Source organism: Amphiprion ocellaris, chromosome 10 (genome assembly GCF_022539595.1).
Source record: "Amphiprion ocellaris isolate individual 3 ecotype Okinawa chromosome 10, ASM2253959v1, whole genome shotgun sequence".
Taxonomy (NCBI): domain Eukaryota; kingdom Metazoa; phylum Chordata; class Actinopteri; family Pomacentridae; genus Amphiprion; species Amphiprion ocellaris.
In genome coordinates, this window is record NC_072775.1 from 25,199,371 (window position 1) to 25,220,702 (window position 21,332).

Here is a 21,332-nt window from a genome sequence, read left to right on the forward strand (position 1 = left end):
CAGCAAACAATGCAGTGCCATCAGGTCTGTGGCATGGCATTCTGGTCGCTGTTCTACCGGCTTACATGTCTCCTGGCATTCATGTCCTCACCCTCCACCTTGTGCTCTGTCACAGCAGAGAGAAACACGGAGCATAAGAAATTGGGCTAAATGCCCACTCCCGTTGGCAAAGGCGGCAGTCTTATTGGAGCAGCACCAGAAGGAGGATGAGGCTTTAATGCAGCCGTAAAGCAGAGTGAGAAACAGCTAGGGAGGCTGCTGAAAGACCCCAGATAAATCCCAGTCCTTTCAAAAATAGATAAGGTCAAACACTCTCAACCGCTGGCTGACCTCGTGATATGGTTGCTAAATGCGCCAGTACACGAGGTTGTGCACCACCATTAAAACATCCTCCAGAGGCCGAAATGTCTGCTGTTTTATTGTTTCACCGTGGCACTCAATTAATCAGCTGAAGCCACTAATTGGTTAGATCATCCAATGTAGGCACTGATTCAATCTAAAGAGAAAAAACAGACAGACACCCCATTTGTAATGTGACTGGGGTCCAGGGGAGTTCATACAGATCTTTGACTGATATTTCTAATTGTGTCTGACCTCATCATAATGTCATACTTGTGGCTCACCTGACAGGACACAGAATGTGATAAACAACCACAATACAATTAGTGATTAATAAGAAATAACAATCAAAGGGAGACAAATTGTTGATGTCACCGCATAAACATTTTTTAAAGGTCTTTCGTCTTTGTCACATAGCAGGACTGCGAGCATTAGAGGGAAGTAACAGGCAGCACACATTCAAACCCATGACACTGCAAAGATATTGCGTGCATCGCACCAACCCAGTGAGCCATAACATGTTATTTTTTCATAGTCACAGATGTTGAGATAAAACGAAGATGAGCTGAGTGGCACACACCTGCCACCAGGAGCTGTGCAGGTCGGCAAACATCAGTTCAATGACATCCCCTGCATGAATGCTTAGTGGGGGCCCACACTGGGGAAAGGGGATGCCGCTGTATTCTCTGATCACAACCATTCGAGGTAAACCTAGCAGACAAGGAGCACAAACACATTCATACTCAAAATTCTACACATCCATCTGAGAGTCTTATTTAGAGAAACTAATGTCTGTCTGATCATTAGTTCTGGCAATACATTAAACTAGTGCAACTATATACAGATGCTTATGCATAACAAAGAGCACTTATGTTAAGATCTAAAAATATTCAAAAAGAGAAGAAAAAAGTGGATCACAGCATATTGTTCAATGCAAGCTGCTCAAAAAGCAAAGTACAACCAAAATGAGAAACTGGTATTCTTCTAGAGTTGTAGAGATGCACAGTTTTCATTACAGTGTTGGGTAAAGTATGGGCAAAACAAATGGTTTTACACTTCTAGACTAGTTGGAGATGTGTCTGATCCTTGATGAATAAATGAATGATAGAGTTTGTGTCTGAAAACAGCCAAAGCAACTCATACTGTTAACAGTATTCTAACAGTGTACTGACACACTCTGGAGTGCACTGTTAAATCCCTGCAGCATGGTGAGAGGTTAAACCACTGGAGGACAGTGAAACATGACTTTTGACTCCTCTTAAGTTGCTGTTTAAATAGAGTTTACCAACACTTAACACAACTCCATTGTACAGTGGTAAAGAACTCAGAAGTCTCAGATGCAGATATGTGAAAACCTGTGGAGATAAAACCACCTGGTCGAGATGGTATATTAAGATATTAAGTAAGAAATACTACATGAGAAAATATGTCCGGTACAGCGAGTCTCAACACTCTGCAGCCATCCTTTAATGCTTCTGGGCAGTTATTTTGGCTTAACAAGACTGGGGTTCTATCTAATCTGAGAGAGAACCATGACTGCAATGGACACTGGGACATAAAAACTCTATGTATAGAATTATCAGTCAAATCTGAGAAAAAAAATAACTGAAAAGTTTGGTAACTTTGACCCAATATTAGAATTAAAAAAATGTCTGTATTAAGCAGGAGCTTGTCCTCTGGTGGGCATGTTGTCTTAGATTTCTATTTATGATTGCTTAGGTGGCAAGTCTCTCCCTCTCTGACATGACTTATTGTTGTTGTCAAATGATTTTTTTGTACTACGTACATACACAAATCTAATTTCCTTATTGTCATTATCCTAGAGGTTTTTGCACAGCTGCTCTCTAACAAGTACTGAAACGCGGACTTGCTGACAGTATTTTTAAGTGAGGGCTAAACCACCAAAATAGCACCATCCTACCAACGATTTACTATAGCACCATTGAAATTTCTTTGATTCCACTAATTACCAACCTTTCCTCTGCATGGCAGATGAATACAGTCAGAAGCATGGGTCTATAGGTAAGACTAAACACCCCTGCCAACTTAAAAGACATAGCCACTTACTCTCTCCTGACTCACACATCTGGTCCCTCAGACACATCTTCCTCCCAGTCCCAGCACCCCTGAAACCAGCTTGGAGAAACTATTAGCTCACTGTGACCCCAGATGAATGGAATCTCTCACATTCATGTTTCAAATAATAACAATAAGCATGGCTGTCTTTCTCATAAAGCCCCTTATGGAAATTGATTTATCACAAAGGCACAGCTCAGCAGTTGAGGCCGAGGCATATAGTTTGCTAGAAGTGCTTTCCTGCCAGCATTTCTCCTGCCGTAGTTATCATTATGATTCCACCCACTCCAATTCATCTCAATGCCGTCTAGGGTTTAGGCAACGTGGCATGCAGTAGGAAAAGGAGCTTTTTGTGCTCTGGTTGAGGATTCCTTATGCATCCTATTATCCATTGGTTATTGTTACTCAAATAATTTTGTCAAGAGGAAACTGTTGTTATTCATTTCGTCTTTAAAATCTTGCGTGTGAGCAGGAGATATCCATGTCAGTGCATTTCTTAAGAAGAAACAGAGTTTTCTTTGTGACAGAAAAAAAAAACTGAGCAATATATAATCAAAAATGTATCCAAACATCTGAGGATTATCTTTAAACCATCATCTATCTGCTCCAAGTCTCCTTCTGGCCTCTGACTAATCATTTCCTTTTCATCTGTGTATCTGTTTTATTACGGAACCAAGATGGAAGGAGCTTAAGAGGTACCACAAAAATCCCTGAACAAGTTTACAAAAGTTGTCAAATGGTCAAGCCATACTGACCTGGGTCTGGTGGCGTTGTGTTGTCCTGTGAATGAAAAGAGAAAGCAAGGAGCATGGGAAAAAGTATGAAAACAAGGAAGGAAGAAATATGGAGAAAGAAAAAGCATGAATAGTAGAGACAGAGGATCGGGCTGACCTGAAGTATGGGTCATATTCTTAATACAATCTCATTTGTGAGTGTTATACGATTTAGATGTTGGGTCCAACCATTTTAAAAGTTATAGAAAAAATCATGAGTAAAATGTAGCATTCTTCTTCTGACAACAACCTTAAAGTGTGAAAAACTTGTAGGCTCTGTGTCACAGCTTGCATAAACAGGAGTGTCTGGGGAGCAAGTGTGACGTTTTGTGTTCACTGTGAAGTGGGATGCCTTATTTTGACCATTTAAGGGTCAAAAGGTAAAAAAACCTACTTTATTTTCTGTATGACTGGATGGCTGATATTATTTGGAGTGTGCCACAGGACATTTTTTGTGTATAATTATAGTTTTGTTTCAACTTTGGGACTTGTAAGGAGTGTGCAACCTAAATTTCCCATAAAGTCTAAACTACAAAGAAGCACCAGGAGCTACGACTGACCAGCTGTTATATGTTGACAGGAGTCTGGCTAAACAGAAGCTCCTGCTACCACTCTGATTTAAACTTCATCATTCTGTACAATTTAATTCAATCACATTTTATTTATATAGCGCCAATTACTATTCAGATTGCCTCAAGGTGCTTTACAGAACCCATATGCCTGAATAAGTGTTTGATTTTAAATTAACTGTCTTCAAATTAGCACAATCGCAAAAATCTTTGTAAATGTTGCAACGGTGGACAAATTAATTGTGAGATGGAATGCAATAATCGCACGGGGATATTTAAAAAATCTATTGTATTCTTGAACATGGAAATTGAATTATGCATTGGAAAATGTAATTGTTTTATATTATTATATATTTGCTTAAATGCTTTCAATGCATTAATTAAATCCAAATTTAATTAAATTGTCTTTTTTATGTCTCAGTTCAATAATTAATTAGAATGAAATGCTGTTCATAATCATTCCTGGCACATTCCAGGTCCCAATCAATTTTCCTGAATAGTCAAGTGCTTCAGTGATGAGGAACAACTGGAAAACCATTCAGAGGAAAGATTCAAATTTAAACATATCCTTCCACTTCCAAATCCAGTGTCTACAAACTGGTATGACCAACTACTTTAACAATTTAACAAGCAACAATGTATTCATTTTTTGACGGAGATAACTAAATCTCTTCTCGTTTATCCTTGCCAGCAGATAAGAGCACACGAATGCTCTGTGTGCATAATCATGGAAATACATCGTCTACCTTCACTGATTACATTAGGTGTCTGAGTCAAAGAAGAGAAACAGTCCAGGTCTTACCTCGGGCCTCGGCTTGACAGGATCTGCAGGCAGGTGAGAAACAGATACAGTGAGAGGAACGCAAAATGAGAGTGTGCCGGCTTCCTGACATACAACCTCAACTGTCAACCTCCGCTGGCCCTCATCACGCCTCTGAATGCATAAAGACCAACACACCTCTGCTCAGAAGGCTTGACAGAGGCCTGAGCAGGCTTTAACTGTCTGTGTATTCAGAGAGGGTAATGCACCTCAACGACAGAGGCTGGCCGGTGACAAGGACCTAAAGCTAGACACAGAAGTAAAATTCAACAAGAACTAAAAAGTGTATGATTCTTTTTTCAATTCAATTCAATTTTATTTATATAGCGCCAATTACAGTCAAATTGTCTCAAGACGCTTTACAGAACCCATATACCTGACCCCCAGAGCAAGCCAAAAGGCGACAGTGGCAAGGAAAACACCCTTTTAACAGGGAAAAAAAAACCTCGAGCAGAACCCGGCTCTAATGTGGGGGGACCCATCTGCCTGCTGGCCGGGCGGGTTGAGAGGAACAGAAGATTTTTAAACTGCTGAAGAAAAAAAATAAAATAAAGGCAAAACACATATCTCTCAGGAGGAAACAAAGATGTGTGAAGTGTTTATTTTACCCTGAGGGTAAGGGGAAATCAAGGAGTTGCTACATCTAGAGATAATAATTGGAGGGAAATATATTTTTACAGCAAATTTCGTAACACACCAGCTGTTTGATGTTTTATGTACAAGGTTGGCACCACTAGAGGAAAGCTCACAGTGTGACCACAAAGTGGTCGTCTAAGGAGCATGGATGTGCTCCGTAAATTTCATGGCAATCTGCCTTTTAAATTTTGATATTTCGTGTGTAAGTGGAAATTTAGGCTTGGTGGGGGTGCTGGAGGAAAGGTCACCAAAAACATTGGTTTTAGTGAAACAACTGGATTGGGACGTGTCTGTCTCACCTGTTCTCCCACAGACTCCCAGTCGACCCAGACACTCTTTGTGAGCCCCTAAGCCACATTTTAGACAGAGATAACCCTGGTTAAAGATGCCCCTGGAGAGAGAAAAACACAGGATATAGTTCATGTACAACAGTGTCCTTGATTTTCAGAATTTTCTGGCTACTGTCACCTCCTCAAGATAAGAAGAATGACTCAGGAAATGCCCTTTAGCTCTCCAGATCTAAAGACTGACACAACCTGCTGAAAACTGAGACTGCTAACAGGCTATACTACAGTATGCTGTGTATATACTGTATATATTTCAATTAAATCCAAAAAATCTATTTTGAAGTTAGGTTGGGTTAAAAACATCTCCTTTCTCTTTAAGTGCCTGAGGAAAAGTTCATGAAAACTGAAATCTAAAATGTCATTGTGTTCCTTCAATGTGAAAAAGACTTGAAAGTGTATTTTCCTAAGAACAATATCCGTGCAACGACACATGGTTTGTAATCCTAGAACAATATATGGAGATATAGTTCATGTTCACCCTGCAACATTTTTACTCTACTGGGACATCATTAAGTCGACATAATTATCCAAAATAGCAAAGTCGGTTCATGATGTCTGAATCTTACCTGAGCAAGAGGTGACAGAAGCTGCAGGAGGTTATCCTCTCAAATGTATGCATCTTGAACTGGTGGGAGTTGTGGTTGGCTTTATCTGGGCGAATATTTGATCTTAGACAGGGAAAGATAACAAATGTGGTTAAATGAAGACCAGACCGAGGCAAGCTTGCAGCAGCAGTGCTTGCAGTGAGTCTCTACTTCCTTAGAGTCATGCTGCTAGCAGGGTAACAAAAATATGATGGTTAAATTTGTATGTGTCTCAGTCGTGGGAACAATTTTCTCTTGATTTTCTCAAAATACAAATCATCCCCAATCATTTCTTTATCAGCCAGATAAAACAACTTGCAAAAAAACTGGTGAAAATTCACTGTTTTAGCTGACTGACATTGCATTTTATTCCTAGTGTATGTGTACGAGTAAATGAAGGGGGCTTGAATCAGCCCAGACAGATCTAATTTTGATCTGTTCAAATACGAGAGAGGAAACATGCACAACAGAAATAGGCAGCCTTTCTGGAACGAGAACAAACATGACTGACACAAAAACGCTTTTTTTTGTATTGAATACACCATCTAGAAGCCACTTAAACTGAGTGCTCCCATAAGTGAGTCCTTCATCAGGAGCCCACATCCTCTTAGGTAGGTACAATTTTCACTTTCTGAATTGGCCCCTTCTGGTGTCATTACCCAATTCACAGACGCACACATAGCTGGTTTCAGACACAAATCCAGCATCTGTGGCAAAACAGTGTCATGCCTGGAGTGAAAATGTGTATTTCTTTTTTCAATTTTGGAAATTGCACATGAAGTTTTGGGTGTCGAAGGCTTAGTGGTACGGTAACTATGTACACTACTGTTCAAAAGTTTGGGGTCACTTAGAAAAGTCCTTATTTTTGAAAGGAAAGCAGTTTTTTTCAATGAAGATAACACTAAATGAGTCAGAAATATGGTCTTGACATTGTTAGTAAATGACTATTCTGGCTGATTTTTAATGGAATATCTACATAGAGCTACAGAGGAACATTTCCAGCAACCATCAGTCCTGTGTTCTAATGCTACATTGTGTCAGCTAATTGTGTAAAAAGGCTAATAGATGATTAGAAAACCCTTGTGCAATTATGTTCGCACATGAATAAAAGTGTGAGTTTTCATGGAAAACAAGAAATTGCCTGACTGACCCCAAACTTTGGAATGGTAGTGTACTTTCGGTTCAAGTTAGAAAAGGAGAGACAGTGAATTTAGACATTGTTTAACGTTCCCACATACTGTTGTTGCTACAGCAAAGATATAAAGAATGATTCAGAACAATGTGAGAAGTGGGAAAGTATACAGGAGGGCCACAGCAGATAGTCAGCATGCACATCAGGGATATTGTTTTCATACATACGCAAACACATAAGCATTTGTTCAGTCAATCACAGTGTAATGTCAAAACAACACAGTCTTCTCCCAAATCAACATAACAAAGGATGCAGACAGGATATCTGCCTGCAAAAATCTCCCACAGTTACAAAATAATACAAAGATATATCTCCATAAAGCACTGATTTGAAGAACCCAGACAGAGAGACTTTGTAGTTTTGCAGCTCTTTGGAACAGTTTATGTTACCGTGTAGGTGTGTGTGTGTGTGTGTGTGTGTTATCGTACTTTTGTCAGCAGTGTGTGCTTGATTACAGCTAAGACCTGATCAAACAGTGCACATGAAAGAGTCAACACCCCTCTTGGCCTTCAAATAACACACATGCAAACAAAGACAAATAAACACAATACACAAACGTGCACTCACACAAGTGCACGGTGTGATTTCGGGTCTTCTGTGTGGCGAACAAACTGTCACGACTGTGGTGTTCATGCTTCCTTGTACTTACATGGCCATTTCAAACTGATCCAGCCACTTCTTCTTCAGCTCTCGGGTCTTAAAAAAGAGTTCAAAGCCTGTGTGTCCCTGCTGGTGTGTCACATAGAACCCATAGCACCACTGTGGAGTTCAGGAAGAAGACAGGAATTAAACTGAATGTCAGTTTCTGATGAATGTTTAAGAAGTCTTAAATATTTATGTGTAGGGACACTAAAATGGATATACTGTAATAAGTATCTCACAGAATCTACACAATTGCTCAGTTTGCAGAAATGTCCCTTCACTGCAGGTGCATACTGAGTTAAAACACATGCACATGTTTTTCTTTTCATTTGTACCATAGCTGGTTTGCTGTAATGTCTCTGTAGGTTTCAGTGAAAATGCAACTACATGCTCTGTAATTGGAAGGCAAGCCAAGGCAAGGCAGCTTTATTTGTATAGCACATTTCATACACGAGGGCAACTCAATGTGCTTTACATTAAAACATTAACAGAATTGGAAACATTCAGACAAGCATAAAAAAAGCACAATTAAAATGACAACTATAATAAAACATAGAAAAGAAAATGAAAATTAGAAATATAGTAAAAATAAAATTACAATTTGCATTTAAAACAAGGTAATAAGCTATAGTAGAAAAGTAGTGGCAAACAGAAAAATCTAGTTTCTTAATATTTACATTAATAGATGTGTGAAATGCTAGAAGATCTAAATAAAATTGTATGTGGTTGTTATAAAAACTAAACAAAATATGCAAGAAAACCTTGCTGATGCTGTGTTTTTATTAATTAAAGTGTCTAATCGCTTCACTTTGTAAAGTATATCAGTTAAAAATGCAGACCCCCACTTAAGCTCACAAATATTGTCAAATACATATTTCTAAAGCACAATAAATAGCAAATATGATCAATACACAATAAAACGCTTTCTGGTGGAGCAACATAATACATGTGAGTCATCAGCTTGGACACAAGACGAAGCTGATTTTTCAATGACAGCATCATCAGGTTTTAGTAACGCCAAAGTTTCAGGGAAGGTCAGACACAAGAATCATTTCTGACCTTCCCTGAAAATTTCATCCAAATCCTTCAGTCCGTTTTTGAGTAATGTTGCTAACAGACAGACAAACAGACGGACAGACATAAGCCAATTGTCACATACCTCCGCCGCATTCTTTGGCGGAGTTCTAAAAAGTGTGTTAAATAGCATTAGACATGCATGTAGGAAAATTTTGTTACCTTCAGACAAAGCCAAACGAACTGTCTTGTTTCCAAAGGATGTGCTAATCTAGCTAGCTGCATGCAGGTGTCTTTATATATACAATACAGACATGAGAGTGGTATCAAATAAGGCTGAACAATTAAGTGATTTCAAATCCAAATTTTAAACAACGGAAGTAGCAAATCACAAAAGCTGCAAGTTAGGACATACATTCTGCAGTGTGTCTGAGCCAGAGTTAGCGTCAATGGCTTTACAAATTGATAGCATCGTCCCTGTTGCGAGACATGCTTTTAATGGTATCTCATATGGTAATGCTCATTCGCATGTTTTACCAGCGAATACTGAACAGTTAGGGCACATTACTGCTTTGATGCTCGCTGGACTGTTTCTATATGTCATTATCGTGGCTGTTAACCAAAAAGCAAAACACCACAAACAGCCTTTACATTCCATTGCTCTTGTTGCATCATTTTTGGACAAAAAAAGTGTGTCCTGGAGTAATTATGGTATATTTATGATTATCTCAAAAAATCATTTAGTATGCCAGTCAATGAGCATATCCAGTTTTAACAATTACATCTCTGTCCTAACATTCAGCCAACAATGCTGTCATCAGTCCACACTGGCTTTAGTCTATGTGTCTTAGTACCAAGACTGGTGTCACCAGACTCACAAAAAGAAGAGAGTAGCCACAGAGGATGTTTTTACCAGAGGTCTACCCAAAGAGTACTGAAGGACTTCAGCTGTGATAACATTGCAGCAAAGTCTGCAAATCTGAGCCAGAAATCTGTCAAAGATCTTAACCATATTTTATAGGTGGTACAACTATTACAGACAAACCCAGAAATAAAACATGCTTATTCTCTTAAGCAACACATTCAGGTTAGTCTCTATTCAGAAAAGCAATGCTTTCAATCGCTAGCCACTAAATACCTCCACTGCAGCACTTTCAGGTTAAATGCCTCACCCACTAGTATATTTAGGGTCATTTTTTCAATAAATTCCCAAACCCTAACTGCCCCGGCTTGTTGTGCCCATATATAATAATGGGGAAAGCGGTAGGGGTTATCCGTCACTGATTGGTCAGCCTTGCAAAGTCCTGAGTGTTTTTGAGCTATGCTGAGTGTTAAATCATTGATAGCTATGTGGGTGCTCAGTGGGACTGTATTCAAACTCTGAAGTTTCATTAGCAGTTATAAGTAGCCTTGGATCACTGCAAATATTCTTCATCTGCTATTAGCAACTCTGACCCACTGTACATGTGTGTTTGTAGGTGTAGGTACACAGCATCTCTTTATCTGTGAATATTTGCATTTCTGTGTAGTTTTGTACAGCATTAAATCAAGATTAAGTATTTTTGATGGAGCTTTATGGTGGAAGGGGGATATAAAAGAAGGATAAAGACATATCCAAGCTTGTTTAGCAGAATTATGATCTTTCATTAAATGTTCAAGACAATCCTGTTAATTCAGAAATAGTATTAGACAGTTATGAATAATGGCACACACACAAACATAGGCTCGATGTCAAAAAGAACATGAGGACAATGAAAGTACATGTTAAATACCGTCACTGTCACACACATTTTCTACAGACACACACACACACATACACACACTCACACATACACATACACCATTACTGCACAACACAGTAAATGAGGAGGATAATGGAGTCCCTTTGATTAAAACCATAGAACCATCCCATACTGGCGAGCTGTCAGTTCCACATTAATAATCAGCACCAGAGTGAGAAGATATCATCGGTGGGCATACATCAACAAGATGTCAACAAGTCCCCTCTACAATACAGCCTGCGAATGTTCCCTCTAGGAAAAAAATAGCATACTGCATGAACTCTATGGGGTGATGAAAAGGACACTTAACGGTTTCTTAAGCAGAAAGGGACCAAACACCTCTTAGATCTTAAGAGACTATTAAGTTGATTTTAGCTGCAAAATCTGCAGCCAAGCAGATGCAGAATTGCTACATTACTGCAGTGTAATTTGTAGGGATGAAGAGCAAACATGAATGTTAAGAGTGTTGATTGTCTATTAATGATTTCTAAATGCCATTGTTGACTTACTGTTTTTATGTTGATTTTATGCTGTTTTTGTGTGCACGAGAAAGATGCCAGTCTGAATTTCGTTGTACTTGTATAACGACAAGAAAGAAGTCTATCTATCTATCTATCTATCTATCTATCTATCTATCTATCTATCTATCTATCTATCTATCTATCTATCTATCTATCTATCTATCTATGGAGAAACCTTTCAAAATCTGAAATAGATACTGATACAGATACATTTTGCAATGCACGGTAAAAAGGAACGTGAATCTAATATATCATGTTTTCTCAGCCTGCTGACCTTTTTGCCCTCTCTGTCCGACGTGGGATTGTTGGTGATCTTGAAGTAGTTGAGATCGAGTATGTCCTTCATCTCATAATTGTCTCCTCTTCTCTTGCAAACAATGACAGCCACATCAAATACAAAGATGTGTCTGTAAAATAAGAAGACAAATACTTATATCACTTTGTTATTACACTGACACAAATTTATTTAGATTAAATTGTTGGGATTTCTTAATTATATGTACTTCATTTGCTCTCAAGCATCCTACAGACTGTGATGTAATATATTTTATTTTCTTGTCTTTACAAGACGGTATGAAAAGTTCAGAACTATGTTCTGTCAGGTACATATAGGAAAATTTGTTTGACTCTTCAGGTACATTTATTGAATAACTATGTTACATTAATGCAACCTTCAACAGGCATTTTAAATGTGTTTTTTCTTGTCAACAATCAAGATTTCTCTTTCAAGGAAATGAAAATGACATAGATCAACCTGTCTTGTTTCCTCTTGTCAACGCTGGATACCATGCGTACCTCCCCATCTCCTTTCGGTCGACCAAAGCTGATTAGTGGCTGATTCTGCAAGCAGAACATGAGGGAGATTACATGAATATTATCACACTGGGCATAGACTCTCACCTTTACTATCAAGCATGTTTTTTGCAATGCCAATGTATCATCTCTGTCAAGCTTTGAAAAACTGATATGCATTATAGCTCGTCATGTCAACCTTTTGATGCAGAACTGACATCTATCCAATCTTCTCCCATCATTTTGGTTGAAAAAAAGACAGACAAAATAAGAGAATTTTGTTTAACTATCCATCATTTCTCATGCTAAGGTCTGGTAAAATGTGATGTATCTTAAATGCATTTTTGAGAAATGCTGCCTGTATAGTATGTTTTAGAAATACACAGCTAATATTACACACCATTTCTTCAGTTTATTCAAAGGAGATGCAGCCACCCTAAATGTAACTAAATGTAACTCAACCAAGGAATAATGATTTCAACACAGATCTATCAGATCTCCTTAAATTAATCTGGTTTTCGTCTCTCCCCCTGACTGCTGCATACTAAGGTAGTCACAATGAAACATTCTGTAGATTCCTCCATCATTAACTGATTTGGTATCAGTTGACTCTTGTAATCCCCAATGGCATTAAAAGAGAAGGCCTTTGTAGTCTGACAAGATATTATGTGTCTGCTGCCAGGTACATTTTTTTATAACCTACTACTGGTTTGAGTTTTTTCACTGACCACTTTATTGTCTAATAATCCTAATCTCTGATGAAAATATGAAGCCATGTCATAGTGCATAATTATTACTCCACCAAGGAGCGCAGTGGAGTTATGTGATGATCAGCATTGGTTTGTCTGTTTGTCTATCTGTTAGCAACATTACTCAAAAGCAGACGAATGGATTTGGATGAAATTTTCAGGGAAGGTCAGAAATGACACAAGGACCAAGTGCTTAGATTCTGGCAGTGATGCGGCTTATAGTCTGGATCCACAGATTTGTTAAAGATTTCCGTATCATTACGAGATAGCCACATGGCATCACTGTAACTATGACTACAAGTGAACACTACGTCAGCTGCCTGCTGACGATCACATGATTGTGATCCTATTACAAACTGACCGCTGCAGACCATGAATTTTTTAAAGATTTCCGACGGATGAAATCTTCCAACGACTAATCAGCCTTGGCGGAGTGCTGCACTTTTCTTGTTCATTTTGTAACAGTAATACCAGAAAGAAAGTTACTGGAATAATGACAAACTATTTAATATTTCCCAAAGCTTAAAGAGTCTATGATATAAGCAAAGCCTTTTTTTAATCAAATATGAAAAAGAAAAGCATTAAGCACTTTGTATGAAAACAAATCACTGTAATAATAAATGAATAACCAAACTACTTGCCAGTGAATGTTCTGTGGATTCACTCATTGATAAATCCAGTAATCCTTGCAGCTCTATAGTCATATACCATGTTATTAGGATTATAGTGCTCAAATATAAGTATAACTTTACCACTGATGGAGTCTGTTACTTTATACCTGCATCATCTTTAAGTATATGTTATAGAGGTGTCTTGTACATTAATGCAAGTGTTTGAGTTTTGCTTCTGTGTTCCTGGCATTCGCCTAAACCAAGTCAAATTTAGAGAAAAGAAGTTTGGTGGATGAAAATAGTTAAAAAGCTGCATAAAGAACACAGCATGTCTTCCTTTGTGTATGCTGAAAGCTGCTGATTGTTGTAGAAAAAGATATTTGGCTTACCAGGTTTTCGATAGACCTCTGGTACTGGTCGATCTCCCTTAGAGTCTCATTATCCCTCTTCACCTCGTTGACATACTGAGCCAGGTCCTTGGCAATACGTACCCACACAGACACACAAATACACAGATTTTATAGGAAGAGGTAAGATATGTCAAAAAATTCAGTACAGTTTTGTTTGTAACGATTCTATTGCAGAATTTGGGGAAATATAATTAATTAAAATACACTTATTCGTTCTCATGCTGAGAAGATCAAGAACATTCTCATGTCAGATTGCTCAATTTGAAGCTGGAACTAGTAAACAGCTATGCTATCATAACTTGGCTTAGCATAAAGACTGGAAAAGGGGTGGACCAGATATACTTGGTCAAACTTGTTAAAAAGATGTAGTTTTGAGGGGCTTTCCAGAATTGGAGGACATTTTACGTCCCACCCATCAAATTTCAAAAAATCCATGTACAAAATACTAAAACATGCAGTTGTTGTTTAAATGTATTTGTCCTGAGACCACAAATAAAAAACTAGCAGTAAAGAATGTTTGAAAATATTTTTCAAAATACAAAATAAGTCTGGAGTTCTCCTTAAAATGCCATTTTTCTTGTTCCACCCCTCTGATGACCAAACTGAATCTCAAATAAAACAGTTAAAAGTAAATTTAAATCTCTTTTTTTTGGTACTATTTTTTCATTGATGTCTCTTGTAATTGTGGGAACTATTTCTAATCAACATAATATTTAAAACAACAATAATAATAAAAATAATAATAATCATAATCATAATCATAATCATAATAATAAATAATAATGTGTCTCACAACATGTTAGCATAACCTTTTTAGCTGGTAGAAGAGGAAGAAAACAGTGAATCACATAATACACTGTAATTAACATCATCAAACAGTTTTCCAAAAGAATGGGTAGAGTACAGATATGTCCTCTCTTCTATTTTGTATGTTTTCATAACATTGTCAGCCTTGATTGAATGTCTCACTCTACCTCATGCAAAACTGTTATGCATTTTATCAGGATAAGACTAATTCTTTTGACTTTTTTCTTTACTGTTATTAAAAAAGTAAGTTTGTCCTCTTGGTCAGCAGTAACAGCTAGCTAAATATCTAGCTTCTACTCCTGAGAAAAAAATTATATTAACTTAGATTTGCAACCTTGTTACTTGCAACCCTGTTACAATAATAAAACGATAATAATATTAAAACATTTTACATTGATGTGTAAGCTGAGCCAATCAAGCCTTATCTGATAGTCCATTACCTATTTTTGATTTTCAAAAATTTTGAAATCTAAATGTCCAATTTTGGACACATAACATGGACTACAGAGGCACTGAACAGTGAGTTTTCTTACCTTTGGACAGAGTCAAGCAAACTGTCCCCCCCTCTTTATATTAAGATACGCTAATCCTTTGCTGGATCATGCTTCGTATTTAACACACAGATACGAGAGTGGTATCATAAAAGCATATATAATGGTATATGTTCCCAACACTCTTCCTATAACTTCATGCATGCATGTTATCTTGTAGAGTGTTTTTTGACGCTTTTATACGGTAAAATGCTAGATTATCAGTTAACTCTAGTAAACACAAACTCCAGGTATCAGGTTGTGCAGATCCTGAATTTCAGTTGCCAGGTGCTAGAGCCGCTGCCGACCAAACTCAAACCAAATTTGTAGGAATAGTGAGGAGGGCTCACCAATGCCATATATATGCAAAGTTTCATCAGTTTAGCTCCATTTGAAGCAATGCATTCTGATTTAAAACCTGCATTTATTTTTTAAACCGAATAAAGTTGATAGGTGAATGGCAGAGACCGTCTTAAATTATCTGCTAAAGCACCTTGCTTTTGGTAACAGTCTGAAATCACAATGATTGCACACCATTTACCATAAGCACTACACTTACTTTCATTGCATCAAGAGCGATCTTCAAGTTGCTCTTGTCGGCTGCATCGTGAGTGTGTTTCACTAGCTCCTGTTATAGAAGAACAGAAAATAAATGACAGTGACTAGAGAACATCCTTTCACTCACACACACAATACACACAATACACACACACACACACACACACACACAACAGCATGGACAAGCACACTTAGGATCAGTAGTTGGATTATTGATTTGATAATGGAGATGAGTTTGAAGTAAATGGTATGAAACACAGTTTCAAGCTTTTTCTAAAGAAAAAGCACTTTCATATTCAGAAAATCATTCATTTTGTTAGTTTGTTCTTATCTGAGAGCAGTAAAAAAGTGTAGCTTCATACAAATTATATTATAATACACTAAAAATAAAGCTTAATAGACTGAGACAAATGAAAATGATTTGTTCCTCTGATTTGTTTTACTTTGCAAGAATATACAAGATCATTAAAAAGTGTCATTCTGTCTGTTGTGAATACATAAACTATGTTACATACTTTTACAATGCAAGACTTTGACTTGTAATAGAGTGTTTTCCCAGTGCAGCACTCCTAATCGAAACTAAATAAAGAATCTGAATACTTCTTTCACCACTGAGTATCGCATTGTAATTTAAATTTAATCTAAGGGTAGGAAAAGTAATTTCAATGCAAGGCATGTGCCTCCATTAATTATATAATAGTTCATATTTAATTAACTGAAAAATAGAGATAAACAGCCCAATAAATAAGATGTCTATTTTCCCCCACTTTACAGTACAATTAATAAAACATGTATGAACACATTTTTGTTAAGCTGCACGGCTGATATACAAATACTGTCCAATGTTATTTTACAGTCAGAAATAGTGACGAAAGTAATAAATGTCATTTTGGTAACAGCAGCCACACACATGTTCATATTTTAATCAGCACATGGAAGTTATTGTTGGAAGTGTAACCCGCATAGAGGAACCAGTCTGTTAATGAAACCTGTCCAGAAACCCCTAAAGAACACTTTGGTTTCATTACCATCAAAACATTTGTGAAACAACACAAGCTATGAGAGAAATTCCCTCTGTTGCTACAGCAAATATATTTATATATTGCAAACTAAAACACTGTACTTCACTCGTTGTCATTATTGCCATTTCATATTGAATTCTAGACAAATGTTGCTTGGTAGTAACAACTAATTTAGAATCTGCTGTATTTGCTGTGTATAATAATAATAAAAAAAATTCTATCAGAAAAATGTAATCATCATAGTGACATTATATTACATTATAATAAAAGTGGGTGGAATTGCTTAAGGCGGTTGCCTCCATGAAATCAATTACAAAACAAAGAGATTAACTATTCTTAAAACTAGTGTGTCAGTGTCATGACGACGACAGACTCCCCACTGAGCTGTGTCGTCTCTCTTTATTTCTGCCTTGCCACTTCCTCCTCTCTGTCTTCCCTTTTTGCCCCCGTCACACAGTTTCTCCTCAGGGGGCAGCTGTGAACTCCCAGGATCAATACCATTTGCCACACAGGCCTTTACAATCCACAACAATTTCAAACAGCTCTCTAGGCACTGCCCTCGTCTGCCCTGCCGGCTATTGTCTGACCTCTGATTCATACTAACCAGGGGAGATGGTGCCATACAGTTTATCAGTAAGCAGTGAAATTAGAAGGATTTTGAAAAGTCTGCATATCTGGTTTCTATAGAAAGTCAGCGTGTGAGTGACTGTTTCATACAAAACCAACCTAGAAAATATTTCTAATTTTATGAGCTCCGATTATGTATCAAATCAGCATAACATATAATGATGATTTTAGATGAAGTTATATCATTTGAAAGCAGATGACAGACAGCCTTGGAGTCAGTAATTTTCCTTTCAAAAAGACTCAAGGGAAATTCTGGAAAATTGTATAATATGGGATGTTTTGACTAAAGGGGATTTTACTGTATCTGTGTTCTAAAATGTTAGATATGAATGCAAGATCTAAACGACTTGTCAAAATATCTTGTCAAAATGTCACCACAAAGGATGAAATAATGAAGCAAATTGTGTGGAGGATGTCGCCCCCAAGTGGTTACTTTTGTATACTGCAAGAAAATGTTGGACCAACAGAAAGAAGGTAGACAAAAATTCTTACTTTCAATCTCAAGTGGTTAAAACGTTCACTAAACTAAAAAAGTAGGGCTGCAACAAACAGTTATTTTCTTCATAAAATAATTATTCTTCAAGCCATTTAAATATCAGCAAATACTGAAACATGCCTTACCAGTTAACCAGAGCCTAAGATGAAGTCTTCAGATGGCTTTTTTGATAACCATCAGTTCTCTCAGTTTGTTATCATAAAATAGTAATACAATAGCACTTTATGTTATTGTTGTTGTTGTTATTGTTTGCCACTTTTGCTTCAAAAACAGCTCTATAATAAGAATCAATTTTGTGATGATTGATTAATCAATTTTTCAAATCATCATTGGAGTTCTTAGGAAGTCCCTGCAAAAATGACCAAACATATTCAACTCAGGGACTTCAAAGATAGTGTCAAGAAAATCATTTGATAAATGATAATAACTAATTGCTAAACTTAAAAAAAAAAAAAAAAAAAAAGCTCTAGAGATTCTCAGTTTTCTGTGATTTGGCCCTTGCTACTTTAAGTGAGTGAGTAATATCCTCTGTCACCTGTAGGAGGAGATGGTATTTGAGGACCCTCTGCATCGGGACAACCAGCAGGTCCCTCAGAGTGAATTTGCCATTGTTGGCTCTTTTGGAGCACTCCTGGAACCAATGCAACACACATATTCAGCAGCATTCCCTACAGTGCATCACTACACACAGTATTTCATAAGAACTGGTCAAGCAGGAGGCAAAGCAATGCTTGTACCGTACCATAGCTTATACACACACTACCGTTCAAAAGTTTGGGGTCACCCACAGTTTCATGTTTTCCTTGAAAACTCACACTTTTATTTATTTATCTTTATTTATATTACAGAGCAAATCAAATTTGGCAGTGTGGCCCCTCAACAAAAATGAGTTTTACACTCCTGGTCTAGACTGTATATCTGATCAATTTAATGTTATCTTCATTGAAAAAGCAGTTTTTCTTCCAAAAATAAGACATTTCTAAGGGACCCCAAACTTTTGAATGGTAGTGTATATACTCAAACTTGTCTTAAACTCTGGTGCTTGTCAGAGTTGCCTAATCCTGACATTATGTCAACTACGACAGAGCTCAGGACTTATAAAGACATCCTATGTGACATACCTTTTCAACCTGTGTCAATTATCCTTAGTTCGAGCAATTTTTTGTTTGATTTGGTATTTTCTGTGTGTTGATAGCAAATCATATCCTCACAATTTGTTGAGGTGATAAAAAATATATTTTCTTATGACTTATGAATTGATGTAACATTAATGTTCTGAGCAATTATTCCACTCTTACTCATTCTTTTCAGCAAACATCTAGGAATGCGTGTAGAGCAGGGCATTGGTACAGTGTCAAACTATGTGGAGGCTTGTTCTGTAAACTGTCACCTTAACACAGCTTTGCTTCTTGACTCACATGTCAAACAGTCCAAATGATATCAAATGAGCCACCAATTCTGTTACCTTTATCTGGCTGATTCATTCTCATGTAAGACTTAAGTGGCACAGCTTAAAAGAAATTCAAAGAACAAGCCACAAAATCTAATGCTTACTTGTATTATAGTGCATTTAATGTATGACATAAAAATCAGCTGTTTGAAATCATTTATTCAAGTATTTTGCATATTTGTTGTTATTTTTTAGAGTGGCTGAGAAGAAAACACATAATTCCATTTTGTGTAGAGCACAAAATATACACTAGACATAACTGGATCTAGGAGGGTGTCATGTCTGTGTGTTATAGACACAGCAACATCTTCAGCTGTCTCACCTCCAGCTTCAGTCGAACATCCTCTTTCTCTTTGCAGATGAGGTCTAAAACAGCGATGGCGATCTCCACCCGACTGCAGTATATCCCATAAATGAGCAGCCTACAAGCCGGCAGAAAGTCAGTGAGGGCATATAGGTGCAGAGAGGGTGAAACTAATTAGTAAATTCAACAAAATAAGGAAAACTATCAGAGTATAAATTATAATATGTTTGCAATCATGTTAGTAACAAAACGGTGTCAAAAGATTATCTGTTACCAATTCTATTTGGATAGGCCTCTATACTACATTCTAAAAGCAGAACAGATAAACAACATTTAGTATCAGTCTCAGCTTTTGTAAAACACACATGCCAACACATAGATTGTCATATAATTGAAATGTAAGATGTCTGTGTACAGAACAGATCTAGAACATGCGTGGCATTAAAGAGGCATGTACACTATCATTCAAAAGTTTAGGGTCACCCAGGCAATTTTATTTTTTCCATGAAAACTCACACTTCATTCACGTGTTAACAAACTTGCACAAGGGTTTTCTAATCATCAATTAGCCTTTCAACATGATTAGCTAACAAAATGTAGCATTAGAACACAGGAGTGATGGTTGCTGGAAATGTTCCTCTGTACCTCTATGGAGATATTCCATTAAAAATCAGCTGTTTCCAGCTAGAATAGTCATTTACCACATTAACAATCTAGATTGTATTTCTGATTCATTTAATGTTATCTTCATTGAAAAAAACTGCTTTTCTTTCAAAGTAAGGACATTTCTAAGGGACCCCAAACTTCTGAACGGTAGTGTATGTGTGCTTCAGTGTATTGCAGTGTTTCTGCTTGTATACTGACAAATACTGTGGTCTAGTGAATCTAAAATAAAACCTTCTACACATCCATAGCTGACACAGACATAACTGCACAAGGCCAATTCAGAAGACAATCCATGAAGACTATAACAAAATATTTTCAGCAAATTAATAGTGTTTCATCGTTTTATACCACAACAGAAAGTTGCACCAAAAATCCACTAGCAATGTGTTGATAACCTCTCTGATACCTTTCTTTGTAGCTGATAAAGATCTGGTAGAGATTTAAGGCATTTTTGTTCAGGATGGAATCCTGCACATCGGCCATCAGGCTCTTGTGAACTTTAACCAGGTCCTGTGTCAGAGAAGGAGGTCATCAGTATCTGAACAGAAAGGTTCTATTTATGTGGCCTTCATGTGGCAAGAAGGGTAACTAGTGGGTGGAACTTACTGGAATGTTGAGAAAAACTTTGTCTATTTCAGCTGCAGAGAAGAATTTCTTCAGTGGATTCAAGAAATACTGCAGAAAGAAAAAAACAATAGAAATAAAACATTCCAGCTCCTCTTCTCACCTTTTCTGTCTTGCATATAGTTTAACTGGAAACTTAATCATAACCGATGAGACTCATACTGAAACCATTAGCAGATGTCACATTAGGTGTCTGATAACAGGCAGACAGCAAGACAAATCTGGGAATTGATAACTGGGAATTTCCCTCAAATGCCCCTAAAATACATCAGCATTGTGTTCAGTGTGTTGGGGTTTGTACTGTAAATATCATGTTAAAATGATAATTATTGTTCTACTGCAGGTCAGATCAGTTACTGCTGGTGAGTTAGGATGTAAGAATGTGGCACAAA

At 37.2% G+C, this 21,332-nt stretch overlaps 1 protein-coding gene across 7 annotated transcripts in view; it reads right to left on the minus strand.

The window, feature by feature from the left end:
• Positions 1 to 21,332, minus strand: part of vav3b (vav 3 guanine nucleotide exchange factor b) — a 57,987-nt gene that overhangs the window by 19,630 nt on the left and 17,025 nt on the right. For all 7 annotated transcript variants that reach the window (XM_055014218.1, XM_055014219.1, XM_035956331.2 and 4 more), the window contains exons 7-20: positions 20,923 to 20,991; positions 20,723 to 20,826; positions 19,669 to 19,768; positions 18,432 to 18,527; positions 15,753 to 15,821; positions 13,836 to 13,922; positions 12,049 to 12,134; positions 11,569 to 11,701; positions 7,986 to 8,095; positions 6,127 to 6,228; positions 5,513 to 5,604; positions 4,560 to 4,582; positions 3,171 to 3,195; positions 920 to 1,050 (exon numbers count right to left, since the gene is read on the minus strand). In XM_055014218.1, coding sequence (XP_054870193.1) covers positions 920 to 1,050; positions 3,171 to 3,195; positions 4,560 to 4,582; positions 5,513 to 5,604; positions 6,127 to 6,228; positions 7,986 to 8,095; positions 11,569 to 11,701; positions 12,049 to 12,134; positions 13,836 to 13,922; positions 15,753 to 15,821; positions 18,432 to 18,527; positions 19,669 to 19,768; positions 20,723 to 20,826; positions 20,923 to 20,991 — 1,227 coding nt within the window. The remainder of the gene's footprint in view (positions 1 to 919; positions 1,051 to 3,170; positions 3,196 to 4,559; positions 4,583 to 5,512; positions 5,605 to 6,126; positions 6,229 to 7,985; positions 8,096 to 11,568; positions 11,702 to 12,048; positions 12,135 to 13,835; positions 13,923 to 15,752; positions 15,822 to 18,431; positions 18,528 to 19,668; positions 19,769 to 20,722; positions 20,827 to 20,922; positions 20,992 to 21,332) is intronic.